Consider the following 21,409-nt stretch of genomic DNA (forward strand, 5'->3'; position numbering starts at 1 on the left):
CGTCCATTTCCACATTGTGACATAACAATGTAGAAGAAAAGTCACGTACTAAAATTTGTCGAAATCGATTTGGTCGGGTCCCGAGATATGGAAGCTTACCAACAAGTGGGCGGTGCCAATCGTCTAATTTTCACACCGGCCCCCATAAATCTCTCTCATATGTTATATGAGGAGTAAGCCTCAGATTCACATTGTCGGTAGAAGTTCTTATAAGATTTGTACCCAGCAAATTTGCTTGTTGTAGCTTTAGTGGTTTAGGATATATTTACATTAAACTTATTATAGGGCATGGCAACGCCCACTTTTTCAAAAAAATGTTCTCGCAGTGCCTCTTGCTAATACACTTTCATATCCTAATTTAGTGCTTAGTTATGGCACTTTATATAATATGTTTCTGGTTAATGGCGATTATGGGCGTGACATTACCGATTACGCCCATCTACGAGTTCGAAATTTTTTGTACTAAGTAACCCACATACCAAATTTCATCAAGATATCTCAATTTTTACTCACGGACGGACAGACAGACAGACAGTCAACCGGATATCAATTTTTCTCGTCATCCTGATCATTTACATATATTATATATATCGCTCATTTGCTGCGTTTAAAGTTTTCAACTGACTACAACCTTACACGGTGACTCCAACCTTACACCTCTTCTCAAGCGGAGCATATAAGAGGTATTCATATGAATTTTTCACTCAACATGAAGTATGATATAACGAACAATTCTGCAGCATTAACTCAAAAATCACGTTTTTTGATTTATGCCGGTCTTGCATCAAATGAGCGATATGTATATAACCCTATATCTATCTCGATTGGTTTTAGATCATGCGGACAACCGTTAGGAGAACAAAACTATAATACTCTGTAGCAACTAGTTGCAAATTTAAACTAAAGCAGCGATTGAATCTCCCGCTAAGATTCCTAACTCTGGGTGAAAGGGCAATTTTATTTTTGATGGCACATTTGCAATTTAAACTTTTCTAATAAAAATTCAATAACGTTCGTCATACTTCAAGAAATCGTCTGGTAATTGGTGTGGTAAACACTCTCTTAAAAGAATTAGAAGAGCGTCTACTTTTAATCATTTGATATTTTAATTGATTGATTTTTTGTACATCTGTTATGAGTAAACATTTACAACTTCATAAATTACATTTGATATTCCATTTGTGCACGAAAAAGTCTGTGTTCTTATGATAAATGGGCAAATGCATTTATCCGAAAAGGAAGAAGTCGCACGGTGTCATATCAGGTAAAAACGGGGAGTGATTAATGGTTAAAATGTGATTTTTGTCCTTTCTGACCTCTTTACTGATGTTCTTCGAATGTTGGATTCTGAGCAATTTTTGGTCGTCAGTTAATTTGTGCGCAACTAACCGTGCATTTTGAAGCTATGAATTTAAATGAAGATTTCGGCTGATTTCTGATGAAATCACGCTCAGTTTCGATGGATTTCCGGTGATTACGGATTTTGATGGGCCCACATGTTGATCGTCATTTATGTCCTGACGACCACTTTGAAAACGTTAAAAGCATTCGTGCGCTCTGCTACGGGATAGGCAATCATCACCATAAATTTGTTTCATCAATTAAAACGTTTCGGTAAAAGTTTTACCAATTTTAAAACAAAATATGATAACACACACATACTAACACTTAAAACGCAATAACTTCACTTCCAATGAATGAAATGTCGTGAAATTCTCACTGGACAATCGGTAAAGATAGCAGATTCTAACGCACCAGTCGACATATACATAGATGGCGCCACCAGGAGGCGCTAGATTCAAAAGGATTCCTCTTTACTTTGGAACGCACCTTGTATATAATATGACCTAAAAAGGTCAAGCCTTCGGTCTCAAATACCCTAGTGCTATGAATGCCATAGCAAGACTCCCGAAATTGTCAATAATTTTTGGTAAACATATTGTATGGCATGGACATGTTGCCCATAATTGTTGAATCCTCGTACTTCCCAGGCACAAAATATCATTATGAACCCAAATTTTATAGTAACACATTCTACATATTTTTTTAAAGAAATATTTAAATAGCAGTAACGCTCAACTTTAACGAGTGAAAATATGTATAAATAACACCAGTCAACGCGATTTTTGGGTCTGACATCTACATGTTAAATTTTAGTTTCTCCTATGACAAAAATAAGGAAAATTTTTTTTCCGGTTAAAGTTTGCTTTCGTAGAAATTAGAGCAATTTTTCGATTTTTAAGCAGAAATGACTGATTTTTATATTTTTTCTACAATTTCACTATAGATTATAATTAGAAAACTTTTTTTTAGATACAAGAGTCGTTTTTATTCAAGATGTGTGATAAACAATAATATATAAAAGAATATGTAAAGCAAATTTTTTACTTTTAACTTTAATAAATTCACCGCAAATAAAACAGAATGAATCAACATCATTTTTACACTGACTTGATGCCATTTTTTAACTGAGTAATACACTAATATTGTTGTTACAGCTATAATAAACAGGTCAACATTCACTACTGTGCCTCTTACAAATAATAATACTGTTTACTTTCGGGTTAATCAAAGTGCTGCCATCTTTGATTTATGAAATAAATTAAAATATACTTATCGATGTAGATCAGCCCAAAGCAAACTTAAGGAACTAAAGATTAATATTTAAGTGTTTTTCAATGTCTAGAATCAGCATGAGAACAGAAATCCAAAAAAAAAATATTTTTTTGTTGACCGGTGTTATATGTACATATATATAATAACAATTTCAATAAAGTACTCACTTGATTGCTCATGCAAAGTAATTGGTGTGAGTATTGTGCATTAGCATAACCACTAAAAGATCTTAATTTGTCCACAAGCACATTGGTATTAACATATTCAGGAGTTCCATTAATATATGTATGTATATGTATGTATGAATATAAATATATCTATTTGAACAAAATAGCATTCTTCTAAGCTGTTTTTTATACGTATATACATATATGTAGGTAGATGGTATATTTCTTCGTTATTACGATATTAAATGAAACAATCCTGAAGTGGATAAATCTTCCTTTAACGGGAATTATAACACTGTGAAAGGAATAATTAAGAAGTGACTATTTAAATATAAATATGTAAGGGAACCTGCAAAACAATGGATGTTCTCAACCTATAGAAAATATGCACATTTGTACATGAGACCAGGTTGATTGATAATTCGCCCATCTGCAATACCAATCCACCTTAGGTACCTAGGAACATGTATACCAGAGATCGGTACCGGTGCTTGATTTGACCACAACTAGTATACTCGCTTAAAATGCGGTGCTTGGTTTGACCATTTCAAGTGATCGCTTAAAATGCGGCGCCGGTACTACTAACATGGCGTAATATGCAACGTGACACACTCAAAAATTTACTCTGTGTTTTTTATGAGCCTTGGTGCTTTGTTAGCACTGTTCTTCTTATGTAGCGTAATAGCATATGCAAGCCGAAAATCGGCCAAGGCGAATGTCACATAGAAGATTGACAATATGCAAGACCATAGTTCGAAGTTTACTGTTTTTTTTGGTAATTGCTAACCAGATTTAAGCACCAACAAAAGGCACCAAAAATTTAGGGGTTGTTTTTGCATGCACGACGTGTATGCGGTGGCCGCTCACAAGAGTGAAAAGTCTACCATATCCATAGCTGAAGCTCATTTAGGATACCGCATAGAAACAACGCACTAAAGAAACTAGTAAAAACATCACATCATTTTTTGATGTGGTGCTTTGACACACGAGTTTACAAAACACTTTGTACATGTGTGGTGTACTTTTAGTTGCGGTGCATCAACACAGATCTATGATGTGTACCAAGTTTTAACGAGCTATTTCAATTTTGACACGGACGGACAAACAGACAATCACTCGGTATTATACTCGTCGAGCCATCCTGATCATAAATATACATATACTACATCTATCTCGATTAGTTGTAGGTAATACAAACAACTGTTTTATGAACATCCCATGTTCCCATGTTTCACAATTTTTAACACCATATGATTGTTTCACTTTATAGTAAATAACTTAAACACGGCTAAAGTTATAGGTACAAAACTTTGCGCAGATAGTGGCTTTGAGGCATGGTAGTTCCAGATAGAAAATATGTGGACTACATTGCCTATGACTGGCTTTTACCGAAATATCGGTCAATCCGTGATATGTATTATTGAAATATAGAAACAATTTTTTCCCTATAATTACACTGACCAACAAAATTTTGTAACAAAAAAAGTAAGCAGTACTTTCGAAACATCTACCTAACAATTCTACAAAATCATACGTATATTGATCTGATTAGGACTAGTTTCCGTGTTCCGGTACTTATCAGTAAAGTTTAATATTAATCGTCTTTTCCTTATTATTTTTTATTCAGTGCTTTATTTTTCTGAAAAGTGCCTGTATTTTGTGTTTGCTAAGTGGAGTGATTCTTAAAGAATGTCAAGAAAGTGTAAAAATGATCCTGACAAGTTCTGTTACATTTGTGGTGAAATAACTTTTGTATCTCAACGAAGAAATTTAACACCTTTAGTAAAAAAATTGTATGAAAGTTATTTCGGTTTTCCTGTTGGACAGCAAGATAAAGTGTGGGTTCCACACATCTGTTGTGTTATGTGTGTAGGACTTCTTACGGGTTGAGAAAAAAGATCTCGGTCTATGCCTTTCGGAATTCCGATGATTTGGATGGAGCCGACAGACCATTCAACTGTTATTATTGTTATTTTTGTCTGACTAATACAAAAGGCATTACAATTAAAACTAAAAAACAAATTAAGTATCCTGATGTGTCATCTGCTAAAAAACCAATTCCTCACAGTAAAGAACTACCTACACCAAAACCACCTCAGTGCTCTGATCTTTCAACTGAATCAGAGGAAACATAATATAAGTACTGATCCTGATTTTCAAATTGCTTCTTCATCTATCTGTCTCCAGGAAGAAACGCCACACCTACAATCTCAAGGAGATCTTAATGATTTAGGTCGTGATTTACACTTGTCTAAATAACATTAAAATAAATAATAAATAAATTTGTAACAGTGTCTGTGATGTTATGAATATTGTGGGAACACAACACAAAGTTGAAGAGTGGCGTTTATTTATTGATTTTTCAAAAACAAGCTTAAAGGCAGTTTTGTTACATAATGGCAATAATCTTCCCTCCGTACCGGTAGGTTATGGTGCTAACATGAAAGAATCATATGAAACAATGAAATTTCTCTTAGAAAAGATACAGTATGACGAACATAAATGGAAAATTTGCGGAGATTTAAAAGTTGTTGCGCTTTTATTAGGATTGCTGCTTGGGTATACAAAATTTTCTTGTTTTTTTTGTTAGGAATAGGAAGAACCATTACGTGAAGAAAAATTGGTGCAAAAGACGATCTCTTACTCCAGGAAAAAAAAATTTAAAACATTCTCCATTAGTACAACCTGAAGATATATTTTTACCACCTCTCCATATAAAACTTGGCCTGATGAAAAACTTTGTTAAAGCAATGGATAAAAATGGCGCTGGATTTCAATATCTAAAAGAAAAATTCCCTAAAATCAGTGACGCCAAGATTAGAGATGGCGTGTTTGTAGGTCCTCAAGTCAGGCAAGTGATAAAAGATGATATATTTAAAAACCAGCTCAATGATTTGGAAAAACCAGCTTGGGAATCATTTTTAAAAATCACTCAAAATTTTCTTGGAAATTACCGATTAAATGACTATAAAACTATTGTTGAGGAACTTCTAGTGAATTATAAAGCATTAGACTGCAAAATGTCTTTAAAAATACATTTTTTACATTCACATTTAGACTTTTTTGTTCCAAACTTTGGTGCCGTTAGTGATGAACACGGGACCACCAAGACATTTATACCATAGAAAAACGATACCAGGGAAAATGGAGTCCTACTATGCTGGCTGATTATTGCTGTGATTTACAAAGGGACGTTCCTGACGCGAAATACAGGAGAAAATCGTAATAAAGTATTTATTTAAATATTATAACATTGAAAATAATTTAATTTTTGTTAAAATAATTTCTAATTTAATAAAAGGGGAAAAAATCATATTATAATAAAACTATTCGTATCTAAAATTTTAGACTACTAATTGACCTTATTCCTATTTTTTTTTTGTTGATCAGTGTTATGTGCCTTTCTGTCAAAAATAGGTAAAAGCGGGTAATATTTTGAACCAAATATAAAGATTATCGAACTTTTGGTTGACTTCGTACCCCTTATATCGGTCAACACGTGAGTTATGTATCTTAATGAAACTTAAAAAGTTTTTGAAAAATTTGAAATCGGTACACGAACGACCCCAGTTTCCATATAGTAGTATACTTTATGTCGCATATGTCGGTCAGCATATGTGTTCTCTTCATTAAATTGCTTGGAAATACCAACTCTAGTATATTTTAGTAATGGCAAAAGTTAATCCAATATATTAAAATTAGCCTCTTCCACATAAGTATGTACATACATATTAGGTTGTCAAAAAAGTCTTGCGGTATTTTTATTGAATTTTCAATTGTTCATAAAATTGGTTATTTATTTATTTATTTATTTATAATAATTCATATAACAAAAGGAGTTTTATTATATAAATACATAAACGCAGCACTGGCTACGAGGCCTTCAACCGCCTTGTAATTATAACTAGGTAAAAAGTTCTATTTGCTAAGGGTTAGTAAAGATGTAAGTTGCTTAAATATGTTTTAACAAATCGTTGGTTTTTAAGAATCTATAAACAATCATAACGTTTTTTTCTGAAGGTTCACTTAGTAGTTTTATGAGATCAATGTTGCCAGAGTTGTGGGCTGTTGAGTGAAGCATCGGACAGAGTGTGAGTAAGTGTTTGATAGAAGCGGTGTCCTCGCAAAGGGGGCAAATGGATGGGCTTTTACCCGATAGTAAGTGGGCGTGTGTTATGATAGTGTGTCCAATCCTTAATCGAGTATATGTCTTCATTGCGCTAGTTGGAACTGTTGACGAGTAGATCATTCGATTTCTGGCTGGGTTTATGTCCGCGTAGCGATGTTTAAATGTTTTCCATTCGCTTGCGTTTTTTTGATGCCTTTTGTGCTTAATAAGGTTAGAAATGTTTTGCTTGGATGAGGCATAGTATGTTAAGGCAAAAGTCCTGGCTACATTTTTCGCAGCGAGGTCTGCAAAGTGGTTGCCTAAAATACCAGCATGGCCAGGGATCCACATTACTTGGATTTTCTGAGGGGCACCAATGACCGCGTCCCTGATAACTTCTATTATGGGATTGCGATTGGAAGAGACGTTATTGCAGACATACACGATTTGCTGTCTGTACAGATGAGGAACTTTCCTTTAGTCTTTTTTGCGTGATTAACTGCGTGAGTTCAGCAGAGGTTTGTTGAAAGACTTCGTTTGGTGTGTTTTGCTTGGACAAAAACATAAGCTTATTCTGTAAGATTTTATCATTGATCAGCCAGGGAGGATGTCGTGTGGTGAATTTGCATGTTGCGTTACGTAAAATATTATTTTCTTCAGCGAAACTTAAGCATCTCGAAATAGCCGATTGTATTCTTGGAATTTTTCTTTTTTTCGTGGCATGGGTGATAGTTGTATTTAGTAATGGGTTGGTGTTCTCAGCCGTTTTCGCAAGAATTTGGAGCGAAGAATATATAATTTTATCTTGAATAGTTGGTAAACCAGATTCAGCCATTATCGTTTTTATTGGCGAGGTTGGAAACCCCCGGAGACTTCGCCGTATTGCGCAATGGTATGGTGCATTTAAAAGGTTGATACTGCTTTTGGAGCAATTGCCATAGATGGGGAGCCCATAATCTATTTTTGAAGTTAGCAAAGCTCTGACAACATTGACTAGTGTGTTCGGATGAATAAATGAATGCTTAGACGAGAGATATTTAACAATATTTAATCGTGTCATTAACGAGTTTCTGACATATTTACAGTGAGTATTAGAGTTATACTTAGAGTCAGAAATTAATCCTAGTAATTTCAGCTGTGTTTTAAATTCGATGTTGGTTTGATTGTGGGTAAGTGAAATACCGTTGCAATTTTGCTTCCTACATACATGAAGGATATGTGTTTTGTCTAAAGAAAGTGAAGCACCAGACTCCAGTGACCAAGTCTCAATTCTGGCGAGTATATTAGTAAATAAGGATTGAGCTAAATTAACGTCAGAGACTTTTGTGTAGATTAGGACATCGTCAGCATAGATCTGGTGCTCAACTCCTTTGTAATATTTTATCATCCTACTAATATAGTCGAAAGCAATGATAAAAAGGAAGGCTGAAAGAGGTGAGCCTTGCGGCGTACCATTAGAAAGCGGGAGTGTTGAAGAAAGAAAACCATTTACGTTGACTTTGAGTTTTCTGTTTGTGAGAAAGTTGGTAATAAAACGTATCATATTCTGGCCTATTTTCCTAAGTTGTCGAATAATAATATGGGCTCCAATTTTGTCGAAAGCTCTGTGGAAGTCAAGAGATAGTACGGACACGTGGTTTTTGCTGGACAAAGCGTTAGTAATGAAGTAGTCAAGTTGGATTAAAGCGTCTAACGTGCCTTGACCTTTTTTGTTTGCGACTTGATTCGGTGATATGAACTTGTTTCGCTGAGCATACCACATCAAGCGGTTTGCCACGATCTTTTCCAAAATTTTGCCCATACATGGAAGGAGGGAAATCGGCCTATAGTTAGCAAGTTCATCGGAGGATTTGTGTGGTTTAAGTATTGGTATAACACAGGACGTTTTCCAAAATTGGGGGTAGACACCAGTATTGAAAATTTTGTTATAAAGCTTTACCAATCGGAGCTTGAGACTTTTCGGCATATGTTGTTCGATGGCGCGTTCCCATCAAAATGCCAACTTCATAATGCCCCTTTCATAGAAGCTCGCTTCCCTATTGGCAAAAAACTCGGAGAGTCAATTTTCACAGGACTCTCTTGTGGCCAAGTTCAGACTACCAAGCGCGTTCGCCATGGACAGAAACAGGTGGTAATCACTTGGTGCGAGATTCGGACTATACGGTGGATGCAAAAGAACCTCCCATTCGAGCTCTCGGAGCTTCTGGCGCGTCACTAAAGATGTGTGTGGCCTGGCGTTGTCCTAATGAAGACAATTCGGCCTCTGTTAATCAAAGATGGCCTCTTCTGTATAAGTGCTGCCTTCAAGCGGTCCATTTGTTGGCAGTACAGGTCCGAATTGAGCGTTTGGCCCACCGTCAACAAACTGATTGGACCTTATCAGTGTGGCTTCAGACCTGGTAAATCAACAACCGACCAGATATTCAGCATGCGCCAAATCTTGGAAAAGACCCGTGAAAGGAGAATCGACACTCACCACCTATTCGTCGATTTCAAAGCTGCTTTCGACAGCACGAAAAGGACCTGCCTTTATGCCGCGATGTCTGAATTTGGTATCCCCGCAAAACTAATACGGCTGTGTAAACTGACGTTGAGCAACACGAAAAGCTCCGTCAGGATCGGGAAGGACCTCTCCGAGCGGTTCGATACCAAACGAGGTTTCAGACAAGGCGACTCCCTATCGTGCGAATTTTTGAATCTGCTGCTGGAGAAAATTATTCGAGCTGCAGAACTGAATCGAGCAGGTACAATCTTTTATAAGAGTGTACAGCTGCTGGCGTATGCCGATGATATTGATATCATCGGTCTCAACACCCGCGCCGTTAGTTCTGCTTTCTCCAGACTGAACAAGAAAGCAACGCAAATGGGTCTGGCAGTGAACGAGGGCAAGACAAAATATCTCCTGTCATCAAACAAACAGTTGTCGCACTCGCGACTTGGCTCCCACGTCACTGTTGACAGTCATAACTTTGAAGTTGTAGATAATTTCGTCTATTTAGGAACCAGCATTAACACCACCAACAATGTCAGCCTGGAAATCCAACGCAGGATTACTCTTGCCAACAGGTGCTACTTCGGACTGAGTAGGCAATTGAAAAGTAAAGTCCTCTCTCGACGAACAAAAGCCAAACTCTATAAGTCGCTCATAATTCCCGTCCTGCTATATGGTGCAGAGGCTGGGACGATGACAACAACCGATGAGTCGACGTTGCGAGTTTTCGAGAGAAAAGTTCTGCGAAAGACCTACGAGCAAAGGACCATAAACTTTGCGCGTTGGCCACGGCGAATACCGCATTCGATGGAACGATGAGTTGTACGAGATATACGACGACATTGACATAGTTCAGCAAATTAAAAGACAGCGGCTACGCTGGCTAGGTCATGTTGTCTGGATGGATGAAATCTCTCCAGCTCTGAAAGTATTCGACGCATTACCCGCCGCGGGAAGCAGAGGAAGAGGAAGACCTCCACTCCGTTGGAAGGACCAAGTGGAGAAGGACCTGGCTTCGCTTGGAATATCCAATTGGCGCCACGTAGCGAAGAGAAAAAACGACTGGCGCGCTGTTTTTGACTCGGCTATAATCGCGTAAGCGGTGTCTACGCCAGTAAAGAAGAAGAAGAATCACACTAAACACACAGAATAACCTTCCTGGCCGTCAATCCAGGCTTGGCCACCGTCTGGGCCGCTTCACCGCTTTTCGACCACGACCGTTTGCGCCTTACGTTATCGTAAGTGACCCACTTTTCATCGCCAGTCGCTATACGATTCAAAAACGGGTCGATTTTGTTGCGATTCAGAAGCGATTCGCGTACGTCGATACGGTCAAAGATGTTTGATGATGATGACTCCAAGCTTCTTCAAGTGGTTTATAACGGTTTGATGACTCATGCCCAGCTCTTGACCGATGCTACGGCTGCTACTATGCTGGTCTCGTTCGACCAATTCAGCGATTTTATCGCAATTTTCGACGACAGACCTTCCGGAGCGTGGCGCATCTTCGACCACCTCTACACCAGAACGAAAACGTTGAAACCATCGTTGTGCGGTGGAAATGGAAACTGTATCGGGTCCATAAACTGCACAAATTTTATTGGCGGCTTGAGATGCATTTTTGCCTTTATCGTAGTAGTACTGTAAAATATGCCGTATTTTCTTTTTATTTTGCTCCATGTTTGCGACGCTATAACTCACGAACGACTTAAAAGAAACGACAATCAATCATACACGTGTTAGCGCGTGAAATGAGCTTTCCAAAAAGATATAGCATGACCCGAAGGGACGAATAAAACTAGAACTACGCACTTTTAGCGCCAACTAGCGAAAATACCGCAAGACTTTTTTGACATTCCATTATATATGTATGTATATTTTATACAAAGTAGGTCTATGACCTGTAATATAAATTAATAATTAAATAAGATTAAATTAAATTATTGTGGTGTAATTCTTTTGAGTCGAGAAGAAGAAGCATAGAAAAGCAAGTAAATTGTAAACAATTGGGTGAACACTTTTGTTAAATCGTGAAATAAACTTATTAGTTTTGGTGATAAAATTTTAGTGAAATAAATGAACAGGTATTTTTCAAATACAAGGTCTGTCGCAAAAGAAACAGGACTGTTAAAAAACACAACAAAAAATTAATATTTTTCAAAAGTTATATTTTTTTATTCAAAGTAGTTTCCTTGTGCTTCGATACAGCGTTTAGCATTTCAAATGAGTGTTTAAGGTCATTTTTCGGAATGCTCTTGAGAATATCGGTCGTCGCCTTTTCGATAGCTGAAATGTCCTGAAATCAGTGTCTTTTCATGGGCAAATGAAGTTTTCCAAATAGGTAAAAATCACAGGGTGCCAAATCAGGTGAGTAGGGTGAGTGATTAATGGTTAATATAAGTTTTTGTCAAAAAATCAGGGACAAGCGTCGACCGATGGCACGGCGCATTATCGTGCAACAGGCGCCAGGACCCTGCCTCACGGTATTGTGGTCGAGCACGACGAATGAAAGACGCTTCATAATACCAAGGTAAAACACAGCATTAATCGTTTGGCCAGGTGGGACGAACTCTCGTTGTACAATACCCTCGGAATCGTAAAAACAAATCAGCATTATCTTTTTTTTTTGACTTCTGAAGACGACTATTTTTCGGTGATGGCTCTCGTCCTCACGACCTTCTTGGAATCGCTTAAACCACTCATGCATATTACTACGGGATAGGCACTGATCACCGTAAACTATTTTCATCATTTGAAATGTTTCAGTAAACGTTTAAAACAAAATTTAATATTTGCTCTTTGTTTAAAATGCATTTTACGACCAATGACCAAAAGCTGCTGTCACTTTTTGAACGATAACATCGATTGTCTTAAAATTTTTACGAAATGTCAACAAGAGATCAAACTTTTTATTTCATATACCCACCAAAAGGTGGCGCCACCAGAAACAATTACATTTAAAAAGTTCTGTTTCCTTTGCGACAAACCTTGTAAATACATTTATCTATTGACAGCAAGATTGCCAATCAAGTGAATGGTTAACATATTGTGATCATTTTTCAAATTTATAAGTTTGAACAAGTAAAGCTAAGTTCGGGTGCAACCGAATATTTTATACACTTTCAACTTGCTAGAATCAAGGCCAGGGAAATACTAAAACCAATTATATTAAAACCAGTCAGCCGGATGTTCAAAAATCTTGAAAGTAGTTTTATAGAGGCTAAGCCAAGTTTTCGCTCAAATTTATCTTTTTTAGGCACAAAGATACACTGTTATGAGTAAAACACGCTCTCTTATTTTCATTTTCATACAGTCATTTTATGAATTTCATATCATACAGTCAAAAATTATTAAATTAAGTATATGGGCGCTAACAGAAATATTGGTCCGATTCAACCCATTTTCGACATACAGACATATCATTTTCAGAGATTTTATCAGATAATTTCAATTATATATCAAATATTGACCGACATTTTCGATCAAAAGTCAACTACAGGTACCAGGGTGTAAATATTCGGTATCTAGGCTCTTGAACAGTTTTTATTGGATTTAAACAATTTTTGTTCATAACAGTTCTTAACGGCTATAATTGTAAATAAGATATTTTTGTAAATCTGTATGGAAACAGATATCATGTTACAAATACAATCGTAAGCATAAATATGTACGTACAAATACCCATTTCAATCATCACCGTAATAAATGTTCATTTCGGGTATATTAATTAGAGACTGTGGTATTTAATGTATGCAATGTAAAGGATCGCAAATGATCCTAGAATAATATACGTAATAGATAAGAAATAGTTGTGTATGCCGTTGGGAACACTTATGTTTAAGATATGTGTACATGCTGTCGGTATGTACAATAGATTAGTATTAAGATATATGTATGTATGCACTCTGCATGTGGTGCATATATGAATTAGGATAAGAAAATCTATAAATAAAGGAGATCTGGGCAACCAGAGGTATTTTAAATCCTAAACCCATCGCGTTATTTCTTTACACACACACTAAAGACATTATTCGTGCAAAGTTTTATCCCGTTATATAAACTGCTTCTTAATTTGTGTACTGGAAACTGAACGAGTCAAGTAGAATTTAAAATTCTACCGCATGGGAAGTAGGCGTGGTTATCGGCCGATTTCGTCGATTTTCACAATGTGACATAAGAATGTAAGAAGAAAATTTTGTCAAAATCGATTTGGTCGGGCCTCGAGATATGAGATTTCACCAAAAAGTTGCCGGGGCCACGTCCATCGTCCAATTTTCACACCGGTTCCTATAAAGCTCTCTCATACCATCTTGGTAAACGCCATAGTATGGAAAAATTTACTGTCTCTGGTGTATTTAGTTATTGATTTATCACGCTTTTAGTAGTTTTTAACAGTACCGTTACATGGGGATATCCTCCGATTTCATCTATTTTCACAATGTCGGTGGAAGTTCTTATAAGATTTGTATTGAGCAAGTTTGATTGTCATAGCTAAGTGCATTAAACTTGTTAGAGGGCGGGGCCACATCCACTTTTTGGAAAAAATTTTGCCCTCTTGATACTGGGACCTTTTGTACCAAATTACAGTTTTATTTCTTACTCTAATGCTTAGATATGGAACTTTATATTTTTTCGGTTAATGACTATTTGTGGGCGTGGCAATGATCCGATTACACCCATCTACGACCTCGAAATTTTTTTGTACTAAGGAACCCTCATACCAAGTTTATTCGCCATATCTCAATTTTTACTCAAGTTACAGCTTGCACGGGCGGACGGACGGACAGACATACAGTCAACCCGATTTCAACTTTTCTCGTCATCCTGATCATTTATATCTATATATAACCCTATATGTATCTCGTTTATATATTAAGTCTATGAATTAACAAGAGTATTTGCACTTTTGTTTACGATTTACGTGCTGTTCTGTGCTTATTCTTCTCAACTGAAAAGAATTACGTTATGACATGGCGGTTGGCGTAATTTAGTATTCTACACATCATCCTGGGATATTTATAATAACGTACTGTCACAGTTTTGAAATCGATAATATATATACTATATATATAATAGCTGATATACATATACATACGCCGTTTTTATATTTCTATCTTAGAGAAAATGCTAAAGAGTATCATTTTTGAATATCGCTTAGTAGATACATAGTTAGACGAGTAGTAACAAAAGATTATGTTCGTTCCAATATTCACACATATTTAAAATTTGTTTCCATATGCAGGCATGTATGTATGTACCTATGTTAAGACAACTTTTAATTAACAAAACCTAACTTAAATTTTTGAATGAAATGGCTCATAATAATAGAAATGCAACTACATTTTATCATTTATTGCAATGCGTATGTATGTATAACCGTATTTTTGTACTCTAGACAATCTTGCGACTCACAAGTTGTGCAATTTTTTTTTTAAGCTTTAAAACTTAGTAATTGTAAATGAGCCCTGAAAAAACTTTTGAAGCTCATACGTTTTTGAAATAAAGCAATTAACGATGTGGGAAGAAAACAATTATTTTAACATACAGCACATCATTTACTTTCTTCCCATTTTCGCTTTAATTCCCCATGATAATCGATCGATTGATTAATATATGAGTTTACTATGCATAATATTTATAAATATATTAATTTGCTTATATTGTTCTTGAATAATAAATATAAAAAAAATTCTGAAAAATTACTTTTATATTTGTTCTGTTCTTTATTTACTGGTCCAGTCTTGCAACGGTTACAAAAACAAAAACATACGACATACATACCATATATTGCATTATCTACATACTTTATGGTCGCTAATGAAAATCATAAAAAGCAATGCATAATATTTATTCAAAATTTACGGGAAAGTTTTTATATATCTATATACGTTAATATTTATTGAGTACGTATTTTTTATTTGATTTTAATAGTTATTGTTAAATGAGTAAAAACCTCGTATCTTCGTTAGCATTAACAGAACGCCTTGGTAGCTTTGGTATATAGAAATTGACCTGATCTTTTTTGCTCCCAAGTAGTGCCGCCGGATTAAGGGCTGCGGTATTTAAAGCCTGAGCCGCGTTATTTAATGTCGCTGGATTTAAAGCTGCATTAATCCTATATAATACGTCGTTTATAGTTGTCGATTACAGTAAATGATATGAGTACAAATATTTAAGTCACATTGAAAGGGCACAAATACAAATACAAAATAATTAAGTTAAAGTATTAAAAGAAGGAAAAGAGAAATAGGGAGAGAGAGAAGAAGAAAAACCACATTAAAAATTTGATATAAAAGTATACATTGAAAACTAACTTTATTAAATCAATTTTTACGCTGATTAACAACAGCACAAACACCAAAGTTATAAAATATTTCCATACATACATACATGTATAAGCTAAGAGTAAATTATGCCCAGCAATCTTTATAAATGTAGACTATTCCTTTATTTTGGCATAAATGTGACCTCCCATTTTGACGTGTGGATGAAATAAAATAATCGAATTCGGAATAAGAAAATGAATTCATGATTTTTGAGAACTTCAAAACTTGTGGTTCATGAAAATGGGAATTGCTGTTAATGAAAACAATTACACACTTAAAATAATGAAAATAATTTAAAATTCTTAACATTTTTGGAACATGGAAAGCTGTTAAAATTCATTGATTGTGTGTCCGGAGATTATATAAATTATTTTTAGGCACTTGTGTGCTTTATTCAGGCTCGATCAGAACTAACTTTAAAACATTCTTATTCTTAATTCTAAACCTAAGCCGTCCTCACTGCCGCTGCCGTCGTCGCTGCCGTCGTCGCTGTCGTTGCTATGTTTTGTCAAATGCAGTGTCAGCGAATCCCACGATTACGCCGACTTGCGTGTAGTGTGAGTCGTTGTTTGTTTGCGCTATATTTGTGCTGCGCCAGCGGATCCCACGGCTACGGTAGTTTGTGAGTATCGCTTGTTGTTGCTGGTCGTTGGATCATAGCTCGGGCCGTTGGTCATGGATTGGTGTAGTGTTAATGTTCAGCATTGCCTGAAACGGATGTTAGGCAGACAATGCTGACTTGATATTTTGGTGGTTTGCGTTTCGAGTTAACTCCTCCCTTCCTAAGTGAGAATCGTCCACGATTCTCTCGGTGACCTCTCTTACTAAGACATTCATTGCCTTTTTCGCGGTGTGTTTTTTATATTTGCTTAGAGCAAGTCGCAAGATTACCAGGATAAAGATTGATGCTATCGTTACTATAAAAAGCAATGTTGTTGAGTTGACTTCTCCTCGAAGAGCGCCAATATGGTTGATATTTTCCGCATTCATTTCATGAAGATAGTTCAAACTCAGTGTCTCTATATGTCCTAAAAGATTGACTTTTTGAGCCGTTGGGGTGCCAGGAGTACGAGTAGGAGTATGATTTCGATTGTGATACTCGGTCCCATTTACCTTTATCGACTGATCGAAAGTCAAAAGGTAAGTACCGCTGACGGTTCTGCTATCTCCTTTTTCAACCTCTATCGTTGCTGTAGCATTGTTGATAATGACAATGCCGTCATCGATTTCTTTGATGCCCTTATCATGATTGGTAGTAGTTGAACAATTTGCTACAGCACCTGTGAATAGCTGCTGACAACAAGTAGGGGTTGTTTGCTTCTTGCAAAAAGTTGCAAAAGTTGATTTTTCACATTTAACAGCATATGCTTCGTTTCCGCACTCAGCGACGGTATTAGTATCCCCAAAGTGTAGGACTCGTCCTTCGTGAGGCACGGCGAATAAACTATATTTTTTACAAACAATTTGAGGAATTGGATACTTAACTACAAAGTACAAATTATTCTTATTTTGTAAAGCCTTAATGCTAGACATTCCTATTATTTCTATTATGGTTATGTTAGTCGAGTGCTCATTGATAATATTATTGATATCACTATTATCTAATATTATTGGGTTCACTAGGTTCAACTTAGCTAGGGCTATTGAGATTGTGATTGATTGCAGTTCGAGGATTATTACTCTATTTCTTGCAAGTATTGTTTCGTAAAGATGACCTGTGTCTATTGCTTCCTTTCTTGTTGAGTTTATAATTGTGTTTATTGTTTGCGTAATTTCCAAGATTTTTTGCTGAATATGCGTATTAATTTCGTACTGTCTGTTATTAGAGTCAATGAGCATATCCTGTCTGAGTTGTAGTCTTTGGAAATCGTCAAAGTCAGGGGTGCCGGCGACGACTTTTAGTGCAGTACCTAAAAAGTTTAAGCTTCGTGCCTGTCGATGGTGAATGTCAACGGTTCGAAGTAAAGTCTCGATGTATTTTATGTCTGCTTCTACTATTTTCTTCATGTGTGTCAATGGGAAAAGGTCCATAAATCCTGCCGTCTCGTCGTTCAATGTTGCATATAGTGTCAAGTTGGTAAAGTGCGTCAAATAGCCGTAATGTTCCCATACTATTGCGTTTCCGTCCAAAATTGGGATGTAGTTGGAGTTGGTGTAGTCAGTTAGCTTTTGTGTTAAAGTGGTCGTCAATAGGAATGCCGATATTATCCTGTAATTTAAAATACAAGACTTAAAGTAATAAAGTGATTAATTAAGGTGGACGAAGGTTGTCTTTGTGAACCCTCCTCCCCTTTATAAGAACGGTGGTGCCTAGGTCCTGTTCGACTACTTCTTCTGTAAATAGTGTTGAGAGTTTATTGCCTAGCCTTCGATTAACTTTCACTAGGACCTTGTCGCCAACGTTATACGTCACATTCTGACGACCCTTATTATGGTATTCGCGATCACTGGCCTGTGCTTTTTCGATACGATTTCGAACTAGTTCCGTAATGTTAGCTGAGCTGGGATGAAGGATGTCTATTGGTTTTTCGTGGGTTGTTGAATGAATTGTCTTATTATATTCTATGGTGGCAAGCAAAATCAAGTCAACAGTGTCATCGAGATTTCTTTCTAGTTTTAGACACCTAGCTATTTCAGTTAAGGTACTGTGGAAACGCTCCACTTGCCCGTTTGAGGTGCTATGCAGTGGAGGGGCGTTGGCGATTTCAACATTGTTGTAATTTAGCAAAGTTGATTTTATAGCATTTGAGTTAAGTGACTTTTCGTTGTCACAGTATATAGTTTTAACGTTTGGAAAAATGTTTATTAGCTGTAGTATAGGTGGTTTTACGTCTATGATGGTTCTAGACGCGATTTTCTGCACTATAGCAAATTTAGAAAACTTATCGACGCAAGTTAGAAAATATTTCTGGTCCGTGGAGAAAATATCGACGTGTAATATTTCACCAGGATTACATGGAACCGGTGTTGCCGCAATAACATGCTTCTTTGGATGTCTAATGTATTTAGACTTTGAACATATTCGGCAATTTGCTACTACTTCCCTTGCCTTTTTATTCATCTTCGGGAAAAAATAGTCAGCCAAGATCTGCTTAACATTTTCTTGCGCTGCCCTATGAGCTCTGTTGTGTTCAGCAAATATAATTTCTTGTTGATCACTTTCGCTGAAGATGTCCGTAACCATCTTTTCGGTATGACGGAATGTTACGTTGGGGTGAAGTTCTACCAGTCGGTGTTGAATTTTTGCCAACACTGGTAGGCTGCAATGTATTGCGTTAACTACGCCATCATTAATGACTTCCTGCAGCGTTTTTAGTAATGACTCTACGTCGCAAAATGAAATTACATGTCTGCTTTTTGAACCAAATATTATAAAGGTCTGTTTTGACTGGCTTTCGCTTTCTTGAAGAATTATCTGGTTTCTATAGCAATTTACGGGTTTATCCACCGTCTCTATAGTGTAGGTCAGTGACTCCTCACTGTGCATGGTGGCGCAGTCGGAGCTTGCCTCCATTTCAATTCCTACCATATTCATGTGCTGTCTTGACAGCGCGTCAGCGACATGGTTTTCCTTTCCTGGTTTATAGAAAATTTTTGCGTTGAAGCTTTCTATTAGAGACTTCCATCGTTTGATTTTTGCGTTCGGGTTTTTATCAGAAACTGCGAACGTCAAAGGCTGGTGGTCAGTGTAGATATTCAACTGGTTAACACCGTACAGGTAGTTCCTCAAAGTGTTAAGAGCCCATACGATCGCCAAGAGTTCTCTTTCATTTGTTGCCAAATGCTCTTCTCTATCTCTAAGTGTTCTTGAGATCATGGTAATGGGTTTTTTCTCTTGTGAAAGGACGGCCCCCAAGCCCCTTGAGGATGCATCGGTTGTTAAGTCAAAAGGTTTAGTGAAGTCGGGATATGCTAACGTGACATCTTCTGATGCCAGAATTTCTCTAAGTTTATTAAATGCATCTATACCTTCTGGTGCTAGTTGAATTTTAATTTTTTTGGACTGTGTGGCACTTACTTTGCCATTTTCTCCCTTTAGCATATCAGTCAAAGGTTTTGCAAGGCTGGCAAAATCTTTAATGAAACATCGATAGTAGCTAGCCAATCCAAGAAAGGAACGTAGTCCTCGAAGAGTGGTTGGCTGCTCATAACATTTAATTCCATTGACTTTATCGGGGCTTGTTTTCACACCTCCCCTTGAGACAACAAATCCTAGGTATTCTACCTCGGTCTTGAAGAATTTCGATTTTTCGGCGGATATTCTCATATTTGCTTCATAGAGACTCCGCAGCACCCATTCGATATCTTTCAAATGGTCTTCTGCCGTTTTTGAATAGACAATTACGTCGTCAACGTAAACGTGGCAGGTTTTGCCAATTTGCTCCCTGAGGACATCGTCGATTGCTCTCTGGAAGATGCTTGGGGCGTTTCTTAGCCCAAAAGGTAAACGACAGAATTCGTATTTACCGTTGTTAACGGAGAAAGCGGTTTTCTCCCTGTCTCTTTCCGCTAACTCGATCTGGTGAAACCCAGATTTAAGATCGAGGGTGGTAAAATATTGTGCACCTCTTAAGTTTGACAAGATTACCATTGCGTTTGGCATAGGGTATTTATCTTCGACTGTGACCTCATTCAGTTTCCTGAAATCAATCACAAGACGTTTCTTTTTATTTCCCGTTTGATCTACTCCCTTCTTATCAACGACCCAAATTGGGTTATTGTAAGGGGACCTTGAGGGTCGAATGATACCATTGACGAGAAGTTCAGCCACTTCTTTGTTTACAAAGTCGGCTACACCCATAGGATATGGGTAAAGTCTCGAGTAAACCGGTTCATCGGTTTTTGTTCTGATTGTACCAATTATATTAGTGTTGAAGGGTAGTGACTCGTTAGGGTCAGCAAACGCCTTATTTCTACTTTTGATAATTTCACAAAATTGCTCACGAACTGAAGATGGAATTTCTTCACTTTTTATGTCGATAAAGTTTACATTTTTACATTCATGGAACAAGAGCTTCTCAGTTCCAGAATCGTGCTTTATTGTACTCGTACTGAGGTCTATTTGGGCGTTTACCTGATTGAGCAAATCGAGCCCAATTATGCCGTCGAATGTTGTTATATTTGGTAGTATAAAGAAATCTGCAGTTACGCCAAACATCTTAATTCTACACTTTTGTGTTACAGGACTATTGCCGTGCAAAGACTTTACTATAAATGGTGTGGACGTTGGAATTATATTTTTTATCTCAGGTATTGGCTTGATATAATTTTTCGAAGCTCCTGTGTCCACTAATAATTTAATTTTTTTTCCTCGATAACCTACTCCTCGCTCAATCCACGGGAGTAGGGACTTCCCCCTAAAAAATTCAATTGCTCCTCCTCGAGATCTTTAGTTTCATCTTCGGCTTCCTGATTATAAGTTACCTCACTAACCTTTTCTTGATTTAAGGTATTGATGCGTTGCATCTTTGGTCCAGTAACCCTATCTGAATCTGCCTGTCGTTTTCCCTGCTGTTGATTTGAACTATAACCCTGTCTACTGTTACTTTGATTCTGTTGTTGGTATTGGTTGGCTCTCTGTGATGGTTCCCTACGCCAATTTACATTTTGTCTTAGTCTTGAAACCGATGGGTCAACGTCCATGGGGGTCACTTGTTCTTGCTTGTTAGTCCTAGTATCATTTGTTCTGTGCTGTTTATTT

At 36.8% G+C, this 21,409-nt stretch overlaps 2 protein-coding genes across 22 annotated transcripts in view; one reads left to right on the forward strand and one right to left on the reverse strand.

Moving 5' to 3' along the window:
* The window catches only part of LOC125779360 (zinc finger BED domain-containing protein 5-like), a 451,651-nt gene that overhangs the window by 129,611 nt on the left and 300,631 nt on the right, over positions 1-21,409 (forward strand). The gene's annotated exons all lie outside the window — the stretch shown is intronic.
* The window catches only part of LOC105221871 (calcium-dependent secretion activator), a 249,448-nt gene that overhangs the window by 18,730 nt on the left and 209,309 nt on the right, over positions 1-21,409 (reverse strand). For 16 of the 20 annotated variants that reach the window (XR_007423219.1, XR_007423220.1, XM_049460126.1 and 13 more), the window contains one exon: positions 15,336-15,497. The exons of 3 other annotated variants lie outside the window; for them this stretch is intronic. Coding sequence is in view for 15 of the 17 variants with exons in the window: in XM_049460126.1 (XP_049316083.1) it covers positions 15,336-15,497 (162 nt within the window). In the remaining 2 variants the exon portion in view is untranslated. The remainder of the gene's footprint in view (positions 1-15,335; positions 15,498-21,409) is intronic. One more of the 20 variants, XM_049460131.1, reaches the window with a different exon arrangement.

Source organism: Bactrocera dorsalis, chromosome 6 (assembly GCF_023373825.1).
Source record: "Bactrocera dorsalis isolate Fly_Bdor chromosome 6, ASM2337382v1, whole genome shotgun sequence".
NCBI classification, from domain to species: domain Eukaryota; kingdom Metazoa; phylum Arthropoda; class Insecta; order Diptera; family Tephritidae; genus Bactrocera; species Bactrocera dorsalis.